This window comes from Bidens hawaiensis, unplaced genomic scaffold (assembly GCF_021521415.1).
Source record: "Bidens hawaiensis isolate Kalapana, Puna unplaced genomic scaffold, B.hawaiensis_p1.1 tig00004595_1, whole genome shotgun sequence".
Taxonomy (NCBI): Eukaryota; Viridiplantae; Streptophyta; class Magnoliopsida; order Asterales; family Asteraceae; genus Bidens; species Bidens hawaiensis.
The window spans coordinates 1,510,206-1,527,362 of NW_027491279.1; the positions used below are offsets into that span (position 1 = coordinate 1,510,206).

At 43.3% G+C, this 17,157-nt stretch overlaps 1 protein-coding gene across 2 annotated transcripts; it reads left to right on the forward strand.

Annotated features, from left to right (window-relative positions):
* The first annotated feature begins 746 nt into the window (after positions 1 to 746).
* Positions 747 to 5,285, forward strand: LOC143627092 (cysteine and histidine-rich domain-containing protein RAR1-like). Of its 2 annotated transcripts, XM_077096990.1 has the most exons (6): positions 748 to 863; positions 3,059 to 3,061; positions 3,150 to 3,232; positions 3,348 to 3,502; positions 4,694 to 4,923; positions 5,013 to 5,285. In XM_077096990.1, the coding sequence occupies exons 1-6, from the start codon at positions 771 to 773 to the stop codon at positions 5,106 to 5,108; spliced, it is 660 nt and encodes a 219-aa protein (XP_076953105.1). In that variant the 5' UTR covers positions 748 to 770; the 3' UTR covers positions 5,109 to 5,285. The 2 variants fall into 2 exon arrangements, with proteins under 2 accessions (XP_076953104.1, XP_076953105.1); XM_077096989.1 differs by lacking the exon at positions 3,059 to 3,061 and having other exon boundaries at positions 747 to 867; positions 5,013 to 5,282.
* The last annotated feature ends 11,872 nt before the right edge of the window (positions 5,286 to 17,157 follow it).

Here is a 17,157-nt window from a genome sequence, read left to right on the forward strand (position 1 = left end):
AAGATCAGCCGAAAATCAGTTATCAGTTTATACTGTATCCTTGGTTAACCAAACATAACCGATTTATTCTTATAATAAGATATTTCTAGCTTTTGTAACTAGATTTCATGTATTTAAACTTTCACTTCATGTATTTATACCTTTATTTCATGTATGGTTTTGATTATTCCTGAAAATCAAAAAACTAACAATATACAACAAACTTATTAACACAAATCAATTGGGGTAATAAAATTGTATACCCGATGACTTTGGTTTTGATTTAGACCAAAGTACCGAATCAAAACAAAACGTACACACCCCGGTGTATACGTGAATACATCATCATCATCATCGTACTCAGTATATCCCACCAATAGCAAAGCTATGTTAGGGTCTGAGGAGGGTAAGATGTAGACAACCTTACCTCTATCCCATAGGGATAGAGAGGCTGCTTCCGGTGAGACCCCCGGCTCGATAGTATACGTGAATACAGAGGTGGGCAAATAAGGTATTTTTATTAACCGGAGCTGTTTTCGTGTATGATCGGGGTTTTATCTAGATTTACAAGGTCGGGTCCTGGTTTTAACCCAGTAGAGATGGAACCAATTCCAACTTGTCCTGATACGAATTTTATAAGAAACCGAAACCTGATTTATACCGATAAAGAAATATAATAGTGAGTCGTACACCGGAGTCAATCCACTATTGACAACTTCCGCTGCTACTAGAAGCATCCATCGAATAATCGGAAACTAATCAAATCAAAGCAATCAAATCGAATCAAATCAATGGCGAACCAGCTTCGGTGTCAGAGGATCGGCTGCAACGCTACGTTTACCGAAGACGATAATCCTGATGACTCCTGCACGTATCACGAATCGGTCAGTCAGTTTCAGTTTTCTCTATTTATTAATTAGTTAACAGATCGTTCGTTATTATCATGATGTTAATGAAGAATAGGTTTACAGGTTTCTGTATGAAGATGTTATTGTTGAGTACATTACTAATTGGTTGCAAATTTTAGGTTAGCAGGTTTATCTGTTGAGATATTGTTGAGTACATTAGTAGTAATTGATTAATAGCATAAGTTTATTTTAGGTTAACAGGTTTATCTATTGATTGAGATATTGCTAGAGTACATTAGTAATTGATTAATTGCATAGATTTAGGTTAACTGTTGTTTTTGTATTGAGCTATTGTTAGATTAGACTACATTAGTAATTGATCAATTGATTGTATAGTTTATCTTAGGTTAACAGGTGTTTTTGTATTGAGCTGTTGTTGGAGTATATTAGTAATTAATTGCGTAACTGTAGGTTAATTATTGCTAGAGATTAGGGATGAGATAGGTAGGTAACGTCATACTGAAAACTAGTTAAAAGTGTAAAAACTTATGCCGAATACCGTATGAAATTTTTTCGGTTCTGTATTGATTGATGCCAGTACCATTTAAAATACTGAAACAGAATGGGGCTGATACTGAAAACATGAGAAAACAAATACCAGTACCGATTGTGTTTGGTCGGTATCAGTACCATTTCAAATAATGAAACAACAGAATTGTTCCGATACTAAAAACATGAAAAAACCAAAATACCGGTACCAATACTAAATAATGAAAAGCCAAATACCTGATTGTGTTTGGTCGGTATCATTACAATTGAAAATACTGAAACAACAGAGTGGTTCCGATACTGAAAACATGAAAAAACAACTACTGGTACCGATTGTGTTTGGTCAGTATCAGTACCATTAAAAATACTGAAACAACAAAAGGGCATCGATGCTGAAAACATGAAAACACAAATACTAGTACCGAACTACTGATTGTGTTTGGTTGGTATCAGTACCATTTAAAATAATGAAACAACAGAATGGTACAGATACCGAAAACATGAAAAAACAAATACTGGTACCGACTACCGACTGTGATTGGTCGGTATAGATACCACTGATAATGCCGAAACAAAATGGTACTGATACCGAAAACATGAATAAACAGATACTGTCACCGATTGTGTTTGGTTGTACTCCGTAAAAAAAGCTCATCTCTATTAGAGGTTCCAATCTTGTTTCCAGTTATGTTGGATTACCGAGATATAGAGGATTTTGGAAATTTTAACTCGTGATTTGGACGCTTGCGTTATACAATTTAAACTTATACAAAGTATATGTAGTCAAGCATAGGGATGAGAGCGGCACCATATACCGAATAACATACTGATTCTTTCGTTTCGGTACCGATATTGGAAACATGAAAAAACAAATACTGGCACTTGTTCGGTACGGTGCCAGTATTTGTTAAAGAAACCCATCCTTGGCCCCTGCTACTCTGCTAGAGATTCTAATCTGGTTTCTAGTCATCTCGGATTACCGAGATATAGAGGATTTTGGAAATTTTAAGTCTCGATTTGAAGGTGTGCGTTATGCGATTTAAACATACACAGAGTATATGTAGTTGAACATGATAAGATGAAAATTTCAATTTCAGTTATGGCACTATAACAGTCTAGACTCTAGAAAGTAGCAAAACAACTTTAAATTTTATTGAAAATGCCCTAGGTTATACAACTTAAACTATAGCAAGCACTGGAACAAATATATTAGGTTTATCAATATTATTCTAAGAAGATGAAAGGAAAACGCTAGATACACAAGCATTAATATACATGAGGAATTATTACTTAGCTTACCATTTTATGGACATAAATATGAGGAACTATGTGCTACAATAACTTCATCACACTAGTCTCCCGTGTTGGATTTTGACCACATCCTTTAGCATCTTATACGCGAATGTAATATCTTATATGTATTGTTGTTTTGTTTTTACAAAGCTAGAAAATTTTTTGTTGGTGTTCTTTCTTAAAGCAAAACTATACAGTGAAACTTGTTATTTATTCACTTATTGATCATTTAACCATTATTTTGTTACAATTGTTTCAATTAAGTGATTAGCTGTATTTGTATTTTTGTTATAAAAAATTCTGTTGCTGAATTTGTTTCTCGGCTTTCTAATTCGTTTGTTTTGTGTGCATGGGCCTTGCTTACTGACTGGACATTCTTAATACTTCAGGGAGTAAGTTTTCATCATCTTCCTACTTTATTGTTGTTAGTTAGTGCCTTTATTTTATCCTATACACGTATGTTAACTACTTGTATTTCAGCCTTTTTTTCACGATGGAATGAAAGAGTGGAGTTGTTGCAAAAAAAGGAGTCATGATTTCAGTTTATTTCTTGAAATTCCTGGGTACGTTTTTTGCAGTGCTGTTTATTTTTAATCATACTGTTTTTTGTATGTATGTATATTGTTGCATTGCGCATTATTATGTCAGTTAATCACTCGTTTTTTTGTCTCATTCAAGATGCAAGACTGGTAAACACACAACAGAAAAGCCGGTGTTAGCAAAGGCTCCTGCTGCTCCAAAGCCAACAATCAAAACAACAGCTCCTGTAACTAATGTGTCAGCTAAAGAAGCTTGCCCTAGATGCCGACAAGGATTCTTTTGTTCTGACCATGGTTTGAATCTAAACTTATCTCAATCTACTCAACTTGGTTTATTCTGCACACTACAGTTTTGACCAATTGTTTAAAAAATAAGTTGGATATGGGTTGATTTGGTAACCTTAAATTAGTCAATAGGTTAATATGGGTCACCTTAAGTTAGTCAACAGGTCAGACTGGGTTGCCTTATATTAGTAACGGGTCAAAATGGGTTAGCACTACCAATGAACATTGTTTGTTTTCGCCTACTTATTGCTCCCATCATCCGTGTCGCCGCCACCACTAAGGGGGTGTTTGGGATTCCTTATTTTTACTTTCTTATAAATTATTTTTTGGGATAACTAAGTTACAATATTGTAACTTATCAACTTATCCCCTCACATTTAAAACAATCCCAAACACCTTTTTAACTTTTTCAATAAGTTATAAGTTGCTAAAATAAGCAAATCCCATCATCAATGAACATTGTTTGTTTTCTCCTACCTATTGCTCCCATCATCAATGTTGCCGCCACCACTAAGGGGGTGCTTGGGATTCCTTATTTGTACCTTCTTATAACTTATTTTTTGGGATAACTAAGTTACAATATTGTAACTTATCAACTTATCCCCTCACATTTAATACAATCCCAAACACCTTTTTAACCTTTTCAATAAGTTATAAGTTGCTAAAATAAGCAAATCCCAAACACCCCCTAACACCGCCGGTGATGGGTGGGTACTTTTTTTCTAAAAACGATTCAATTTAAGCCGGGAGATAGGGTGGGCGGATACTTTTTTTCTAAAACGAGTCATAATAATTTGGGGGTAGAGTGAGGTGGGTACTGTTTTCTAAACGACTCCTTATAACCCGATGTAGGGGTGGGTGGGAACCTCTCTTTTTTAAGCTGACTCTTCTTAACTCGGGGGTGGGGCTGGTGGTGGGTAGGTAGTTTTTTTCTTAAACTACTCATTTTAACCCGATTCCATTCTGGCTAAAACCTGTTTTGACCCAACCAAATTGATACTTTTTCAAAACTACCCGGATGCCCGTATCGATCCAAATTCATTTTGCTTAGAACCCATTTTGGCCCGAACAAAATTTTTTGCATAAACCCGTTTCGACCATAACCCGCTTGACCCGTTTCCAGGCCTAGTTAGCTTTTTAGAAATTTATCTTGGAGGTCAACCTGTTCAGCTGTTATTAATCTATTTTTACTTGTTTTAGGCTCACAGGTTAAGGATACGAATTCAAAACCTTCGAATCAAGCTGAGGAAGGTAATTCAGATTCGCAGGAAAGTGTGAAGCCTCCTCCGGTAAAGAAAATTGTAGACATAAACCAGCCCCAAATTTGCAAAAACAAAGGATGTGGTCAAACTTTTAAAGAAATTGATAATCATGACACTGCTTGTACTCACCATCCCGGTCCTGCTGTTTTTCATGATCGTATGAGAGGGGTAAGACTTTTAACATTATTTTCGTATGTTCTGTTACCTTTTAAACATTTTAACATATTTTATTTGTGACCGTCATGTATATGGTGCAGTGGAAATGTTGTGATATTCATGTGAAGGAATTTGATGAGTTCATGGCCATTCCACCGTGTACTAAGGGATGGCATAATGCAGATGCAGCTCCCTAACAAGCACATTTTATGTATTTTATCCGCTACTAAAACTGGTTGTTATTCTGGTTTAGAACGAGCTACTTGTTTCATCGGTATTAAGGTGAACCTTTGTTCTTACTTCCAAGCTTTATATATGACGTCTTTCATCGATATTGAGGTGAACCTTTGTTCTTTTGTAGTGTATATGACCAGGCCAAAAACGGACTTTATTTGGCGATTGCAATAAGTTGGTTTATCTTACTCGCTTTATCACTAAAACAAAAAAGGTGTATAATACATGCTGAGCAGATGTTATAGCTATATGCATAAATTAGTATAACTTATAAGGTAGAAATCCAAGTGTTTATTTACTAGAAGGAATCTTTATCTATTGATGTCAAACATGTATTGAGGTATGACCCTATACAAGCTTTGTGATCCTTTTAAGAGAATATAGGTAATACATGTAAAATACAACATAAGGCTATTGGCTGAAGCAGTTTATTGGGACAGTCAGATGATGCATACATCGAGTACGAGTTTGAGCTTCACATATCAAGCTTGAGCTGGCTCTTGAGCTTTTTTTTTTCCAAAACTGTAACTTTTATAAACGAAAAAAACATAACACCACAAGCAGCCACCTCCACAAACGGAGAGAAGCCACCAAAAAAAAAAAAGAAAAACTAACAAGGAAAATATATGAACAAGAAATTGCACCACTTAGACCAATCTATTTGTCTTTTGGCCTAAACTTGAACCAAAATACCCGGTCGACTTTATGTATCCAATCAGCTCGTTTGTCTTAACCTCTTTACCCTCAGACTTTCTCATTTCTCGCCTTCCAAATTCTCCTACAAGCGACGATCATAATACCATGAAAAACCTTCTTCTCTACTTCGCCAAGCTCAATAGATTTATAGAGGTCTAATAAATCTATAACCGTAAAACCAAAGATAAGAGAAACTTTGCACCGACGACTTATATGCTCTCACACTACCGCCGCCACTAAGCAGCCGGTAGTAATGTGGTCCGCCGACTCATAGCCCGAGTCGCAAAGAGGGTACCGATTATCCTACACTTGAATATTCCTTCTTACAAACGCCATCTTCGTAGGAATTCGATTCTTTTTTGCTATCCACACATGGCTCTTGAGCTTAAACGGGGTTTTAATAAAATAATATTTATTTAATGTATTAAATATGTGTGTATATAATTCTTAGAAGATCACCAATAGAGGTGATTTTTGTAGATGCATATCAATAAACATTCTCTCTCATATGTTCTCTCTCCTCTATCTCACTCTCGGAAACATGTTTTAGAAAATTCTTGTATGAGAATTTTACTCCTATATCTTTCCTCCAACTCACCTTCCCTCCCTTCCAAAATTCTTCAAAACTTAACTAATAAAAGTTATAACTAAAATGATTAAATAATAAACGAGCCGAGTCCAAGTTTAAAATTTTTCTCATGAGCCTCATTTGAGTTTCCGAAATAAAGCTCCAAATGAACCGAGGATGAGTGAGAAAATTTTTTACGAGCCCAGCTCGAGCTTTTGAGATAAAGCTCTAAGCAAGCCACAACTGAGTTTGAAAAATGTTGTATTTGACGAGAAGTTTGTTTATATACTAACCCAAACCCTCTTAAATAGAAAACAATCCGATTTTTAGCGTGGCTAAGCATGGTTTTTTTCACCCATAATTGGCATTGATGCTTTGGTGTGGGTTCAAGTTGTTGTAATGTAGTAGTGTTGATTGAAAGATTGGCGTCTACTTTAATTTGATAAACCAACTAAAATTAGTGACCAAATATCCGATTTACCCGTTATTATTTGTCTTGGTATTTGAACCATTGACTTCTTACTTCGATTTTATTAGCTGGGTGGCTAGAACCACTTCTCACGCTTCTTACATTAATAACATTTTATATGGGAATCAATCTCACTATTTTATCCCCCCCCCATTTTGTTTCACTAATACTTGTTTTCTTGCTTTCACCACCTCATTTTGAGTGCGGAATTTTGCAAAATGCAAACTTTAATTTTCTAAGCTTCGCCTTTATCACGTAAGAATCATCTTAAGATATTAAAGTTCCAGTATATAAACAAACTTCTCGTCAAAAGGTTTAGTACACATCTACAACAAATACTCATAAATATATACAAAAGAATCATTGTATGAACCTATTGGTGAATTGGCACAAACTTTATAGTTAATATATTGTCACGGCTACTTCCGCGCTTCATCAAGCGATCGACGAATTAACCGTGCTCGAAAACAACTTAAGAAAAGTTGTGAATCACAATTCTTTCAAGAATTAAACTCATGTTTAATATTAATCATGGGTACCCTAATTCACTGCCTAGAAGCCTTTCGGCTTCGGCCACAGTTTACCCATCGGATCACGCTTTAAACTCGTTCAACTTCGTATCGGGTCCGTTAGCCAAAAGTGCAAAACATCAAGAAAAAACCCATATGTCACACGGGTTTTTCGATATAAACTCGAAGATATTAAAACCGTCATCGACAACTTTAGGCACGGCTGCACTCGCTCTACATTACGCTAATTTAATAATTGTCACGGAAAAAATGATAAGGTCACCTTAACTAGTTGGTGTAGACGCGCGTGACGCTAGTTATTCAATGTTACCTAATAGCATTCGTGCCTCGTTAAGGTCACGTTTAAAAGGAATCCGGTTTTCAGCTAGTGATCCGGTTCTAGCTAGCGAGTGGAAGGCGGCTTTAAGGAAAATACTAGGGTGGTTGTCACCATTGGCTCATAATATGATGAAATGGCAAAGTGAGAGAAGTTTTGAGCATCAAAAACTGATGGCGAAAACGGGTGTGCTCTTATTGCAAGTGAAGAAACACTAACCAGACCCCGGGCAGATTACTGGTAACCTGGGGGTTAGATAGATGTTTCCCACGAGGGGTTAGACCCTTGGAAGATGGTTCTTCTGATAACCTGCAAAACAGACACCGTGAGCTCGTCACTGAGAAGGGGGGGGGGGTTCCTCCTTGTGACCACCCTCCGGCGTGAGAATCAGACTAGATTGCTCTTTAAATATAAAAGTATATTAAGAGATTGCTAGAGCAGATATCAGGTATATTATGATGATAATGTGATAATGTAATGTTGAGATGATCATACCATTTGGGGTATTTATAGCCGAAGGTAGGTTTCCAAGGAGGTATGGCCGGCTGCTATAGTGTTCCTGTTCATCAACAGTTGCCTACGCACGTGCCTTGTTGGTAGTTGGTGGGTAGGCAGCGGCTGATAGTGACCAGGCCTGCTGTGTACTATTCCCTTTCCACCAACTGCCGGCTACGCACGTGGTATGACAGTAGTTGGTGAGTAGGCAGCGGCTAATAGTGATACAGTACAGGAGCATGCTGCTCGCCATACTGTATCAATGAGCTGTCGTATCTCTGATCAGATCTTTCGCCCATACCTCGTCAGGTACAGTAAAAGATCCTTCAGTATACGGACTGGCTTATTTGGGCGGGAGTATTCCCCCTCCCGCCTCTGTGCGGGATTGCTCCCGGCTTGGCTCATTCCTTCAGGTGACACTGAATGATCGAGAGCTAAGTGCCTTGTGCGTGTAGCCATGCTGCGCGGGTGGCCTTCCCTAATGGCTTGTATCCGAGGCTGCGGGGACAGGCGGAGTCCTTCACCATTGGGAGGCATTTCCTGCGGGACCAGCTTGCGTACTGCGCGTAAGGACGTCACGTCTCTGAGCATGGTTGGTCCTGCGGATCCAGTTGGTCTCTGCGCAGACGTCCCTGTTTAAGGTGAGTCTTGCGGGTCCAACTGGGCTCTGCTGGGACCTACCTCTTCAAGTCCCCCCAGTCCAATGTTCTTCTCCTGAGTGTTTAATAAAGTGAGGTGAACTTTTGGACTTGAGCAAAGGGTTTTGAAAAGGGTTTTGTAAGGTTTTCCATGGGGATTCTTTCCGCGGAAGTCCTTGTCACTTGCAGAAATGCCCGAGTTTCCTGCTTGGTCTTTGGGTATGATGCGGGTAGGTCTGTAACCTCCTCGCAAGTCAGGAGCATTGAGTCCCAGTTGTATGGATTTTCCATGAGGTTTTGGTAGTTTTGAACATAGTGATCAATTATGTTAAGACCACCAATTCCATCCTGGAGCTTCAAACAACGTAGTTCTCGACGTTCCCGCTATGCGGGGATGTTATTTCCGTTTCCGCAAGCATTGCCCAGAAGATCCTTCTTGGTTTCAATTCCCAGCGGAGCGCTAGGTATGTGAAGGGTTTTGCCTTAACACTGTACCTGCGCTCGTCTTACGGTTACTTTACTTCCAAGGTTTTCCTGGCGTCAATTCCCTGCGGGTGCTAGGTATGTGAAGGGTTTTGCCTGAACACTGTACCCGCAGCCGTCTTATAGTTACTTGGTTGCCGAGGTACTTGGCTTCAATTCCCTGCGGGTGCTAGGTATGTGAAGGGTTTTGCCTTTACACTGTACCCGCATCCGTCTTACGGTTACTTGTTTGCCAAGGTTTATTTGGCTTCAATTCCCTGCGGGTGCTAGGTATGTGAAGGGTTTTGCCTTTACACTGTACCCGCATCCGTCTTACGGTTACTTGTTTGCCAAGGTTTATTTGGCTTCAATTCCCTGCGGGTGCTAGGTATGTGAAGGGTTTTGCCTTTACACTGTACCCGCATCCGTCTTACGGTTACTTGTTTGCCAAGGTTTATTTGGCTTCAATTCCCTGCGGGTGCTAGGTATGTGAAGGGTTTTGCCTTTACACTGTACCCGCATCCGTCTTACGGTTACTTGTTTGCCAAGGGGTAAGGGGTATTTTCCCGCTTACTTTTTAATATTTTCAAATTTTTGAATTTTGAAATTCGAAGAGTTGGTGAAAGGATAAGAACAGTCCAAATCTCTGAAACGTCGTGCGACGGTTTCTTCTGACTGTGTCAGGACGTGCAGGAAGTTATGGTGACGTGACAGAACATGGTCATTCCAGTCGCTTTTTCAGGCGCGTGGGCGCGATTTTTCGGGCGCGTGGCCGCGAAATTACTGGCATACGTCCTTTCAACAGCTGTTGCCAGCTTGGTTTTTGCCACGTGTCATAGTTTCATTGCACATTCGATTTCTCTCTCCTCCGCATTAATTTCACCGCATTAATTGCGATTACTATATAAAGGGGGAGAGGGTTACTTTGCAATTCACACTTTTCACTCTTCTCTTCATCTTTAAGGCGATTTCCGGCGAATACTCCTTTATTCAATCGAGCATTCTCTCGAAATCGTTCTCTTCTTTCTCTGCAAGATGTCTTCTCGTGATGCTGAAGCTATAGCTGACGACAGGGGTACTGCTGGCGAGTGCCAGTGTGCTCTGCCCGGCGATCAGTACCGGTATGTTGTCAGGAAGTTCATGCTCGATCATCTCGAGCCTGAGTTTCCTGAATCCCACCAGACCGTGTATGATGCCCCCAGAGGCAAGATCGGGGTTTATGCTGCATTTTTTGTCTATGGGAATCTTAGATTCCCGTTGACAAAATTTGTTTACCGTGTCCTTGAGAGGCACGGTGTTCATTTGACCGAGCTGCACCCCATGGCGATCGCCAAGATTCGCCATTTTGAGTGGGTGTGCCGGATTTTGGGCATCGAGCCCCATGTGGACCGCCTGATGACCTTCTATACCTGGAGGTGCATCCAGGGGTGGTACACCTTGACGACCCGTATTAAGGGTCTGAAGATTTGCGACACCGAGCGCAGTCTTCGCGCGTGGAAGCAGGAATTCTTCTACATTTCTGCCCGCGCCATCCCTCTTGCCATGAAGTTTAAAAATGGCCAAGCGATACCGAGCCTTCACGCCCCCAACTACCAGGAGGCGGAATGGTTTTCGAAGATATCCCGGATCCAATCTCCGGTTTACCGGTTTGCGGAGTCCGGGATGGTCATGTTAGGGATGAGCCGGGTGTGGAAGGATGCGTCTCAGGTTCCCATCCTTCTCGAATACGGTTTGAACTCTATTCCCTATGGTATGTCTTGTCTTTCTTTTTGATACAAGTTTGTCTTCTAACTGTTTCTTTTCTTTCAGAGGGAAATAATTTGGAGTCGCTTCTGTTCCCGCGGGAAACCGACGGTCCCGCGCGGATGGGTACTCGTGCTCTGGACGAGGGCGAGTTGCCCATCCTGGAGCAAACGGCGGATCGTTTTGTGGAGGTCTATCCGCTGGGCCACGAGATCCTGAGCCACCGGCGGCCAGGTAAGGCGATATTCTTTCCTCAATCTCTCAATGCTGTACCCGCTGTTGGAATTCTTGACCTGTCTTCTTCTGAGGAATCCTCAGATGCTCCTCCATTGGTGCGGAAGAAGAAAGCTGCTGCCGGCGGGAAAGGGAAGGAGAAGGCCTCCACGGCTGGTCCGGTGGTTCTATCTGACTCGGAGTCAGATAGTGAAGAGGTGGCGGGGAAGCCCGGTGGTGAGAAGACCACTGTTCCGGAGGCTACGACCGTTACCTCCGGAGAACCAATGAAGACGACGGTGACCGGTACCAAGAGGCCGGCTCCATCGGGTTCCTCCCCGCCCGTCCGTACGTTCAGGGTCAAGAAAGCCCGTAAGTACAATCATAATGTCTTTGTAGATTTATTACTTCATAAATTTATCTAACACTTTCTTCTTTGTGCAGGCGTGGATGTTGACGCATTCCGGGGTGAAGCGCAGGGGAGTACCTCCCCGCCAATGACGGTAGGCTCGGTCAGCCTTCCTGAGGCGTCGACCCAGGCGCCTGCGCCTGCATCCACTGGTCCAGTTGCTCGTTCCTTTGAGCCAACTGTTCCGGCCGAGATGACGTCACCGCCGGCCGTGAGTGCGATTTTTACAGCATCCTTCACGGAGCCGGCGGTTACTGCTGCTGCTGAGGAGGCGGCGACCGCGGCGGCGACCACAACGGCGACCACGGCGGCTGCCACCATGCCCGCGCCACCGGCACCTACGGCCGGACCATCAGGTACGCGCAGGGCTTCCCGCCGATCTTTGCCCCCTTCCCGTCTGCCTGACCTGTTGGATGGATTTCCTTTAGGTTCAGGTGATGGGTTTGGCGGCTATCGGCCTGTCATTGACCCTACAGGTGCGTAGGGTTCCTTTCTTTTTCCCCTATGTTTTTTATCATCTTTTCCTTACTGCCTTTGTTTCTTTTGCAGTGTCGGATTCCAATGAAGTGTATGTTCCGCGATGGAACATACGCCGAGGAACAACCCTTCGTACCCCTGTGGAGTGCGTGGACTGGGCTCGCCACGCTGCTCCTCATGGTGCGTTGGGGGAAACCATGGCTAGCTACCAGGAGGGTAGGCTAACCAATGAGCTTCGGGTTCTCCAAGCCCGGATGCAGCCGCGCGTCGAGCTGCTTTGTCGTGAAAACGACAAGTTGAAAGCAGCTCGCGCCAAGGACGTATCTGAGGCGCGTGCTCTTCGGGAGGAGAACCAACAGCTGGCGGCAGCTGCCGCCGACAAGGAGAAGGCCTTCAAGGCCCTCGAGGTTGAAGTTCAGGCGCGACTCGAGGCCCGCTCCAAGGCTGCCCAAGCTGTGAATGAACAGCTTCGGCTGGCCAGGGAGACTGCGCGAAACGCAACCGAGAGGGCTGCCAAGGCTGAAGCCGTTGCTGAGCCTTTGCGTGTGGAGAATGAGGAGCTCAAGGCCAAATTAGAGGCTCTCCAACGCGCTCATGATGCCTTGGCAATGGAAGATGCCAAGAAACTCCAGGAAATCCTGGACCAGAGGGGGGTGCTTGACCACACCGAGCGGAAACTTAAGGGCGTCGAAGAGGCTGCCGCAAAGGAAGTTTTACTTGCCAACCTTAACAAGAGCGAAGCCGAACGCGCCCATAACGAAGCTCAAGCTGCCCTCCAATGGCTTCTTCGAGAAGCGTTGCCTCAGGTATGTTTAGTTTTATCTTCTCGCTTTTCTTTTGTAAGAAAAGGTTCTAATACTTGTATTTTTTCTTTGTAGGTTGTGCGTCGGGTCTTTTCAGAGACCTCTTACGATGATGCTATGAGCGCAGCCCTCAACGCTTCTCATGAGGATGGGGAAAAGGCCGGCTTCTTGCTTGGTCTAGGGTTTGTTGAGAAAGGCGTCCCGCCTTCCAACTTCCCTTTGTTCGATGTGGATACCGAAGCCATTTATGACCAAGCATTGAACCAATACGCCGCCTTCCCGCATCCAGTGGTGGAAAAGGTGGACGAAGTAGCTGCTGCTGATGATGGGTTAGCTGTCCTCAAAGCGTTCCTCGAACCACCCCGTTCTTCTGACGGAGCGGGTCCAAGTGGAAGCGGCCCTGAAGCTTGATCCTGAAGATCCCTTCCAATTGCTAAGAGACTTGTATAGTTTTTTTTTTCTTTTAGGCGGGTAGTTACCCGGCCATTCTTGTAATATATTCTTGAAATATTAATCTTTTTGCGTATAAGATTGTTATTTCCTTCTTTGGGTTCCTTGCTTTATAAACTTATGACTTGCATACTTAGTTTAAATTAGCAATTTTCCAAGTGTTTAGAATAAGAACCTTTGAACGTGGTTGATAATAGGTTAAAGTTTCGCTTCCTCCTTCGTGATTGTGCGGGTAGAACCGTCACTTGCACTTGGTAGGATGGCTAAACTTTAACTTTTATCTGACCTGCGTGTAGGTTTTCCTTTTCGAAATTTCTAAGGCATTAAGATAAGTTAACCTTTGAACGTGGTTGATAACAGGAAGTCTTGCTTCCTCTTTCGTGATTGTGCGGGTAGAACCGTCACTTGCACTTAGTAGGATGGCAAAACTTTACCCTTATCTGACCTGCGTGTAGGTTTTTCTCACCTTTTGAGGATAAGTTAACCTTTGAACGTGGTTGATAACAGGAAGTCTTGCTTCCTCTTTCGTGATTGTGCGGGTAGAACCGTCACTTGCACTTAGTAGGATGGCAAAACTTTACCCTTATCTGACCTGCGTGTAGGTTTTCCTCACCTTTTGAGGATAAGTTAACCTTTGAACGTGGTTGATAACAGGAAGTCTTGCTTCCTCTTTCGTGATTTTGCGGGTAGAACCGTCACTTGCACTTAGTAGGATGGCAAAACTTTACCCTTATCTGACATGCGTGTAGGTTTTCCTCACCTTTTGAGGATAAGTTAACCTTTGAACGTGGTTGATAACAGGAAGTCTTGCTTCCTCTTTTGTGATTGTGCGGGTAGAACCGTCACTTGCACTTAGTAGGATGGCAAAACTTTACCCTTATCTGACCTGCGTGTAGGTTTTCCTTATCCTTTTTAAGAATTTTGTTTTGAACCGTTCGACGCGCGGTTGTCGATAGGTTAGTGTTCGGTTTTCTTTCATGATTCATGCGGATAGACTGGCACTTTCATTTAATGGGATAATTGAACTCTTCCCCTTCAACTGACCTGCGTGAAGGTTTGTCAAGTTATTGGGTTCGTGCGGGTAGGACCGCCTTCCCACGCAACGACTTCACGTAATGTGAACGCCGTCACCAGTGTTGTATAGTTTAACCGTTCGACGCGCGGTTGTTGATAGGTTATTATTCAGTTTCCTTTAATGATTCATGCGGATAGACCGGCACTTTCATTTTTGGGTGCTGAACTTTTTCCCAAACTGACCTGCGTGAAGGTTTGTCACGTTATTGGGTTCGTGCGGGTAGGACCGCCTTCCCATGCAATGACTTCACGTAATTATGCGGTGAAAACCGGCATATTAGTGTTCAGAAAAGTATGAATGTAAAATCATCAGCTTCGATGTTCTTAAAGAGAATCATTTCCATTAGAAGTGGCTCTTGGCCTTTTCTTTACAAATTGGAATTGATTTACATGCAGACTGTGTAAATGAGCTCCCTTCCATGTTGGGATGGGAGTGCCATCGAGCCGATACGCACCTGGTTCGGGATCTCGTTCTTTACGCAGCATGTAGTCTCGATTTTGAAGCTGGAATTGATTCGTGTCTTCCCAGCTGAGGTTCTATACGCACCCGCCTACTCAGCCTTTATTGTGCCACGAGGTGCGCGAGCGTCCCATCTCTGACAAATGCTTCGACCATGTCCTTTACGTCTATGCATTCTTCAGTGTTGTGGCCTTTTGTCTTGTGGAAGTCACAGTATTTGCTCCGATCAGCATCGTGACGATGTCGGATTATTGGAGGCTTTGGCCATGGGAGCTCTTCAGTGGCGAATATCTCAGTGACGCTTTTGGTGAGTGGCGTCCATCTGGAGTTCCGGTGCGACTGTACATTATCCCTTCCGCCCACTCGATGTTGCAAGCCGGATGAGGTGTCAAAGTTTACCCTTGACTGCCAAATGCCTAGCTTTCGCTTTTTATTTAGTCTGGCGGTGAGGACGTTGTCTTCTCTCGTCTTCTGAGTGTAGAGGTTTGTGCTCTGTGGGAGATCTCTACCCAGTTGCTTCTCTGTTTCCGCATAGCGTTTTGCTGCTGTCATGATGCCATCCCATGTGGATGGCATGCCATCTTTTCCCGTTAGGGTGCGGATGAGCTCTGGGTCATGTGCGCCCTGGATGAAGGCAGCGCGAACAAGATCTTCGCTGATATTGCCCAAACTTAGCTTCTTTGAGTTGAAGCGAGTGATGAAGTTTGGCAGAGATTCATCTTCCTCTCGTATGCATTTGAGGATTGTCCATTGCTCCTCGGTATACTTCCGTTGCTGGCTGAAGTGTTGGCTAAACTTCTGCTGGAAGTCTGCCCAGTCGTAGATGTGGTTGACCGGTAGGCGATCAAACCAAGCTCTAGCAGCCCCCACCAGCGTCATTTGGAACATGTAACACCACGTGGGTTCCGTCCAATTGCTGACGGTTGCCCCCGCTATGAACCTGTTCAAATGATCGTCTGGATCAGATATACCGTCATATGTGCCTATGTTGGGCATTTGTTTGGCACTCTTTGGGGCGATTGCTTCAGCAATGTCCCTTGCAAATTTGGACGTTCCTGCATTTGCAACGTTTGGTCTGAACGTTTTAGAGAAGTCTCGTGGACTTCCACCTATGCTTTTTGGTTTGAAGGCTTGTCCAAAATGCCTTTTCGGTTGGGATTCCGTTTCCTTACGCTTCCTTTTTGCCCTATGGCGAGGGTTCGCGTCGGAGTCGGATTCCTCCGAGTCATCCTCCCAGTATTCGAATTCGTCGGCCTGTTGCACGGAACGCAAGCGTTCGTTCAACTCAGCCTGGAATTCCTTTTGTCGTGCCTCCGCCCATGCCTTAACTTCATCGAGAGTCTGGCGGGGGAGTCTTCGTTTCTCAAACTGGATATCGGTGGATCCCAGTAGGTGATCATTTACTGCACTTGCCCCAGCTTTGGCAAGTGGGGTAGTGTTCGTAAAATTTACTTCACTTGCCCCGGCTTCGGTAGCCGGGGTAGTGTTTGTAAAAACTGTGTTGCCGGTATTCCCTCCAGTAGCTGGGGTTGTGGTTACCGGAATTTCTCTAACCATCTTTGTAAAAGTTTGAAAAAACTGGAGAAAATTGTAGTTCTAGCTTTATGCACGGATGGCGCCAATGAAGAAACACTAACCAGACCCCGGGCAGATTACTGGTAACCTGGGGGTTAGATAGATGTTTCCCACGAGGGGTTAGACCCTTGGAAGATGGTTCTTCTGATAACCTGCAAAACAGACACCGTGAGCTCGTCACTGAGAAGGGGGGGGGGGTTCCTCCTTGTGACCACCCTCCGGCGTGAGAATCAGACTAGATTGCTCTTTAAATATAAAAGTATATTAAGAGATTGCTAGAGCAGATATCAGGTATATTATGATGATAATGTGATAATGTAATGTTGAGATGATCATACCATTTGGGGTATTTATAGCCGAAGGTAGGTTTCCAAGGAGGTATGGCCGGCTGCTATAGTGTTCCTGTTCATCAACAGTTGCCTACGCACGTGCCTTGTTGGTAGTTGGTGGGTAGGCAGCGGCTGATAGTGACCAGGCCTGCTGTGTACTATTCCCTTTCCACCAACTGCCGGCTACGCACGTGGTATGACAGTAGTTGGTGAGTAGGCAGCGGCTAATAGTGATACAGTACAGGAGCATGCTGCTCGCCATACTGTATCAGTGAGCTGTCGTATCTCTGATCAAATCTTTCGCC

Excerpts from the sequence above, each read along its gene's own strand:
- LOC143627092 (XM_077096990.1), top strand. The coding sequence starts at position 771 with ATGGCGAACCAGCTTCGGTGTCAGAGGATCGGCTGCAACGCTACGTTT. Across the intron at positions 3,233-3,347 it reads TTATTTCTTGAAATTCCTGG|ATGCAAGACTGGTAAACACA; the intron begins GTACGTTTTTTG and ends GTCTCATTCAAG. Across the intron at positions 3,503-4,693 it reads ATTCTTTTGTTCTGACCATG|GCTCACAGGTTAAGGATACG; the intron begins GTTTGAATCTAA and ends TACTTGTTTTAG.